Here is a 6,799-nt window from a genome sequence, read left to right as displayed (position 1 = left end):
GATGACGTTTATTTGTTATCATGATGATATTCCCTGCTTTGGACTCTCGGATTGATTTGGATACACGTTTTGCATTCGTGGATAGTTTTCTCACGTCGCTTGACTCTGATTTGCGATTTATCGGTGGTCTTTCAATAGTTTGATCCACTTTTGTGGTTCGTTTACCAATACAGTTAGATTTATTCACATCTTTATTTTATTTGAGGGTTTTTGTTAGGTTTTTTAACCTTTTCATTCTTTGGTCCTTATGTGACCTAGGTGGTTAGTTTTTATCTCAATAGTAATAGGAAAATGTCATAATTATATTTTAAGTTTACGGTTATGCTTGTAAATCTTTATTATAATTTTAAATATTTTCTATTTTTAATAAAACTAGCGGCTTTCTATCAACAAAAAATTAAACTTATTTTAAGACATTGATATAAAATTTTGAATTCATACTACTTTTTAATGTAATGTTCAATACTTTTATATGTTTTTTTCTTTTAATTAAAATTTTAAACATAATACTTAACATATTTTAAGTTCATATCATTGTCATAAATTTAATTTTTATGTAATATAAATTATATAATATATAAAAATAAAATAATATTTACAATATTAAAAAGCAGAAAATGTGAGATCAAGCCCTAATTAGAAGTAAGGTTTGCAAATAAGATTAACTTTTCTTTTATCAAAAACTTATTTTTTTAAAACTTAATATTTTTATCCAAACTCTATTCTGATAACATATGTTGGAGCATGCAATACTAACAAATTAATGCTTCTTTATGGGGTTAATATAAGTGATCATGATGATAACACACCAAGGGATACCTATTCCATTCACTTTCAATTTCCTATTCTTTTGACCTCCCCTAAAAAACTACATATATTGACAAAAAGAAATGATTATATTTCTTTCCAAAGTAATTTCATAACAATATTAATGTAAATAACATTCAATGCCAATAATTTATAAAATAAAAAATAAAGTGTATAAAACATGATCATGAGTTTATGGTTCGTACGTACTAATCGATTAATAAAAATTTATAAATTTTAAGATTCTTTAGATTTTAAATTTTCATTCCATCATTTGTAAATTTACGTGTACGAATGCAAAGGAGACATGAAGCAGTCTTAACCCTAAAAATGATTTTATTTGTTTTTAAATATTTGAAAATAATGAAATATTAAATTAATATAATAAAAAAAAACACATTTTGATTCTTCAAAAGTTTATAGTTTAATTTTGGGCCCTCCTAACAAAAAATTTAGATTCGGTCCTATATGTGAGTTCTTATCTCATCATTTTGTTTGGATTAGTATCGAGATTATATTGATTCAGATTAAGATCTATACTAATTTTTAATAAAATCATACAAAACGATCCTTTTAAAATGAGATCTATACTGATATGATTCAATCTGATTGTACTACAACAATTACTTTTGATCGTGTATAAATCTAAAAGAATCAGTTCATCCAATTTAGTTCCATTGTACTACAATAAATACATCTAATTGTGAATAGATCTAGATAAACCAACAATATGCCTTCTTGTGCTATGTTACTTTTGACTATATTTCTTAGATGGCATTTATACTTTTAGTATTGGACTGATTATTATTGTACTTATATCAAATATATCAACTTGAAGAAAAAAACCTTACACACTATTAAATATTAATTTAATTCAAATATAACCAAATAAATACACTCAACACAAAGAAATGTTGGGGGGGATGAAAACTGTAAATTATAGCAGGGGAGGGGCAAGAGGAGAAGTTAATGAAAACGGCAGGCTATAAGAGAGAGAGCATTACAAAGGAAGGAAAGGGATTGGCAATTTTCATGTTTTGAATATATGCATGATGAAATGGTAAGAATATTATGACTCTCTCATAATTTAATCACCTATGTCCCGTATAAAAATGTGACCGCCAAAATATTTTAGTCGTGGGAAGGGGGAGACCCCTCTCGCTTGGGAAGTTCCCAGTGACTCTCGCTAGTCTTCACTAAAATCATAGCTGTTTCTATATTGTATACGGCTTATTCTGATCATCACAAAGGACATATCTATCTGAACAACACCTCCTTCAACCACACAAAAACCCCATTAATGGCAGTGTATAAAGGTGTTATCCCACCTGCATCGGGTAGGCCAAAGTTCACAACATAACTTCATGTCTCAAATTCTAAAGAATTTTTTATTATAGCCGACATATGTCGTATATAGTTAATGATTAAATAAAGAGTATTAAGTTCAGACAAAACTTATATATAAAGATTTTTATATATATTGTGGACTTCGTACGAAGTAATATTTTATGGGGCAAGCTAAGTACTTTTTGGGATGACCAATCACAGCACAAAAAAAAAGCAAAAGAAAAATAAGTTAAGGTATCTCAATCATGTCACTGATGAAGAATTTAAAAGGTTATATCATATTCCACAGGAGAATGTTTGTGGGAAGAAATTATGATATTTGTTCACTGTATTCCTGATTTTATAAATAGAAGATAACTATACAAGTAATATATATATGTGTGTGTAAGGGGCTTTGAACAATTGGAGATGAGAGATGTATATCTTAAGAGAGAGCATGGCTGTTATCATTTCTCTTCTCAAACCTTTGTTGAAAGTCTTGGGATGGAAGGCGGGGATCTTAATCATGGCCTTGAGGAAGTATTAATCATCTCCCTCTAATTGCAGTGACCTTTTCTTCTTTTTCTTTCTTTAAATAAAACAAAGTGAGGGAGTTTTTTTTAAGCAAAATCGTGCATCGAGGGATAGCTGCAAAAAAAGTGTGGATGAAAAGAAAAATAAATAATTAAAGGAGAAGGGATTGTTGAAGCTACTCTCTCTTTCTTTCTTTCTTCCTTTTAAAGACTACTTTAAGATGGAAACTTGAAAGGGTAAAGAGGAAAAAAATAAAAATGGGAAAAGTTGCTCGGCTAGAATCATAAGGGACGTGTATGTATATGCGGTTGTTGTCACCTAAACTGTTTTCTTTGATTACAGTGAAAGATTCCTGGAAACTAGCAGTGTAGTAAAATTTTAAATACTCAATCTAGGGATTTTCAGGCCTTTCTCTTTCTTTTTAAATTTATCATTATGGAGTCTGAAAATCCCCATCATCAGCACCACCTTCAAGACCAGCTTGTTGGGTTATCTTCTTCTTTACCTATCTCTCCCTGTTATGGAGTTTCAAGCACCCATTCTTGGACCCCAGCCGCCCCAAGTATTACTTTGTAAGTTACCCTTTCTCTCTCATGAAGTTTTCTACATATATATTTGTCTCTTCATGCTTCACAGGCTATTATGAATTTTACTTTAACTCCGGAATCCATCTTCCTTTTTTTCATTTCTGATTTGATGTGCATCAATCACAATTATGTAGTTCAAATTTACTTATTTATCAGTTGTTTTTTCTCTGGAGAATATTTTCTTTTTCTTGCATTGTTTTTGGATTCGTAGAACTTGTCAGTTCACCAAGTACAGTATTTCAGATGCTTCTTCAACTTATACTCTTTTTTTTTTCAGGAACTCCAGTGAGTTCAATCCAAATTATAATTGGGATTTATTGTACTCAAGGCAGAAAAATGGCATGTTAACATCTCCTCAAAACAGTTCCATGATCCAGGACTGGGCTAACAGCGATGGGAGCTTCACCACGAGATTTAGTGATATCCTAAGCGACAGTTCCTCAAGCGTCGGATATTCTCGTCGGCTGCCTCAGGCAAACTACTTGAAGAATAACGAGCAAAGGGACTTGAATGATCTCAGCGAGAAACTATTGCTCAAAACAATATCTTCTGGTTTCCCGATGTTTTCTGCAGAACCAGAATTCTATTCAAGTACCCAGAATTGTTCTATCCCTAGGAGTAGTTTTTCACCAAGTAGAGGGAGTTTCAGCCAGATTTATCCTAGTATAAATATTTCAAGTTTGAACCAAGCCTCTTCTCCCCCGAATATCCCGAGCTCCTTTGACATGAATTTGGAGGCTTTGGATCTCTTAAATCCCGCTAGATTTAGCAGAAGCAGTAGATTTATCTATCCTTCAGAAGATCATCATGATAATCTTGGTTTATACAAAGATATCAGCCCTTCTTTTGGTCTCCATCACCACCATAATTTGCTGCAGTCAAATCAAAGGCCAGCAGCTTATTCCCCTAGTAAAGTAAGTGCCCCCCCCCCCCAATTATTTCTTGTAGCAGCATTCATTTTTACTACAAATCATGCCTGCCCTCAAGTACAAAACATTATTGTAATTCCTAATACTACACTGCACTGTCATGGCTCCGAAGTTCAAAATATAACACTGAATGTTTTTTTTTTACTTCATGCATTGAACTAAATCATGGAATTCTGATTAGAATATCGGCATCTTATAATACAATGATCTAGTACTCAACTAATTAACACGAATAATAAGTAGAATATGACTAATTAGTGAAGCACTTTCTTAAACGATCCTAAGGAAAAAATAGATTGAAAAGTTGAAAACCTTTATTTATATAGGAATATTATCATGTTCAAAACTATGCTCATTAAAAGAAATAATATAGGGGGCACCCTTCAGCTTTAATCGATGTATGCTTATATCTTTAGCAGAAGAACTTTATGCCTTTATTTTCTTTTCTTTTATTTCTTTTTGGATGATCATTTAACTGATCTTTACTCTTTGCACTCCGTGAAAGATATCACCACTCTTCCCCACTGAAATAACAGAGGCAAAGAGACCCAGCATTTTACCGGAAGCAAAGGCAACAGCAGCAGCAGCCAAGAAATCTCGTTTGGAGTCACGCGCCTTCTGCCCTCCCTTTAAGGTGACCAACAATCTTAAACTTGACATTATTGATTGTTAATTTACATGTTTTCTGACCTTAAGTATTATGTTTGGTTTTGCATCAACATGTAACAGGTTAGGAAAGAGAAACTGGGAGACAGAATTGCAGCTCTACATCAATTGGTTGCTCCTTTTGGCAAGGTAAAAGAGGAAAGAAACACTATAATAAACAACTACCAGTAGCTGCTATGCTGATAAAAAGAAGAGAAAAAAACAATTGAGAGAGAGAGATTTATTTATTTATTTTGTGGTTTAAGGTTTTTGATTTGATTAGTGGACGATTAATGGAAAATGACGATGTTATTTTTGCATCGGTGCTGGTGGGGAGAATATTACAGACAGATACAGCGTCCGTACTAATGGAGGCTATTGGATACATCAAATTCCTTCAAAATCAAGTCGAGGTACCCATCAGTATCACCTTCCCAAAACATTCTCCTTGAATTTTGCGATTTCTTACAATATTATATCCACCTCAATTTGTAACCCATCGGAAATGGTCACTTATGTGGGACTGCAATCCCCCAACTTGCTACCCTCTCTAGAAGTTTACCCTAAAATATTAGGTTTTTTTTATAGGGTTGTATAATTCTATGTTTCTCTCCTCTTAATTAAGGTGTATACCAAGTCCAAGTTAAGGTCCTTCATTCTTTTATTCATCCCACTAAACAATTATTACAACATATACTTATAGTGCTGTAATTGTAGGGTAGATAGCTTTTAACCATGCCATGGGAATTTTTGTTTCTTTTGGTTTTGATCAGATTTCTGAGTTTCTTCTGTTCTTTTCGGCAGACAAACTGTCTCCCTCTAGTTTAGAGCTCAGTCCTTACTTTCATGTATGTATATATCTTTGAATGATTAAAGTTCCTGTTTTTGGCAGACATTAAGCGTTCCGTATATGAAGTCATCTCGCAATAAAACATCCAGATCCAAACAAGGGGTAAGTGAAACCTATCTACATTTGCCAGTTAATGAGAAATATAACCTTTTTTTTTCATTGAATTTTATGGAACAAGGCGTATCCAAATAATTCCGATTACTAGTATAACTTTAATGTTTGAAAATTGTTTTAGGGTTCACCGATGGAGGAAGAAGAAGCACAGAGAGATCTCAGAAGTCGAGGTCTATGTCTAGTGCCATTGTCGTGCATGTCTTATGTGACTAGCGACAGTGGTGGCTGTATTTGGCCACCACCACCGCATAATTTCACCGGATGAACTTGAGAACGGCTGTCTTTGGAAGCGACAAGGGATATTAAAGATCTTGGGACCGATATATTATTATGACGAAAATAATCTGATCATCTTATTAGCCCATAAGTCGGCTGGGAGAATAATAAGTGCCTAGCTTTGGTTTCAATGGAACAAATTTGGTCATCTTGTTTTATTTACAACCTTACAAGGCGGACCAAGCTTGATCCATTAACAACTAATATTAACTCTTTCACTTTTTAATTTATAGTTTATACCCTTTAAAGGAGCTTCTTTCACATAGTGTTTTGATCGTGAATTTATTGCAATAACTATCTTAATTAGATAGGCTGCCTACGGCTAACATATTCCTTCAATCTATCAAAACTTCTTTTTATCAAATAATCTATAAAACATAAAAATCATCAACAAAAAGGGTTTTTAGCAGCTCTTTTTAGTCATATAGCAAAATTTTTAAACGCCGCTAAAAACCCTTATGGTGCAAAACAAATGCCGCTAAAGTTATGATCTTTAACGGCGTTTAAAAAATGCCACTATTTATTTTTTCTTTAGTGGCATTTTCCCTAAAAATACCGCTAAATATTCTGACATATAGTGGCGTTTGTGAATATAAAACGTTGTTATTGATTACGTATATAGTAACGTTTTCTATATAAGCGCCGCAAAAGATCTTGAACTTTAATGGCATTTTGTTTTACAAACATAGGTATTTACTATGTATTTAGTGGAGTTTTATTATAAAAACGCC

The 6,799-nt window shown here is 32.7% G+C and overlaps 1 protein-coding gene across 1 annotated transcript; it reads left to right on the top strand.

Moving 5' to 3' along the window:
* Positions 1–2,569: 2,569 nt before the first annotated feature.
* On the top strand, positions 2,570–6,316 carry LOC120194686 (transcription factor bHLH110-like). Its single transcript, XM_039196925.1, has 7 exons — positions 2,570–3,239; positions 3,532–4,168; positions 4,689–4,817; positions 4,913–4,978; positions 5,176–5,241; positions 5,721–5,780; positions 5,914–6,316. The coding sequence occupies exons 1-7, from the start codon at positions 3,103–3,105 to the stop codon at positions 6,055–6,057; spliced, it is 1,239 nt and encodes a 412-aa protein (XP_039052856.1). The 5' UTR covers positions 2,570–3,102; the 3' UTR covers positions 6,058–6,316.
* Positions 6,317–6,799: the final 483 nt, after the last annotated feature.

This window comes from Hibiscus syriacus, unplaced genomic scaffold (assembly GCF_006381635.1).
Source record: "Hibiscus syriacus cultivar Baekdansim isolate YM2019G1 unplaced genomic scaffold, ASM638163v2 tig00117000_pilon, whole genome shotgun sequence".
NCBI classification, from domain to species: domain Eukaryota; kingdom Viridiplantae; phylum Streptophyta; class Magnoliopsida; order Malvales; family Malvaceae; genus Hibiscus; species Hibiscus syriacus.
This window is presented reverse-complemented; position numbering and strand designations above follow the sequence as displayed.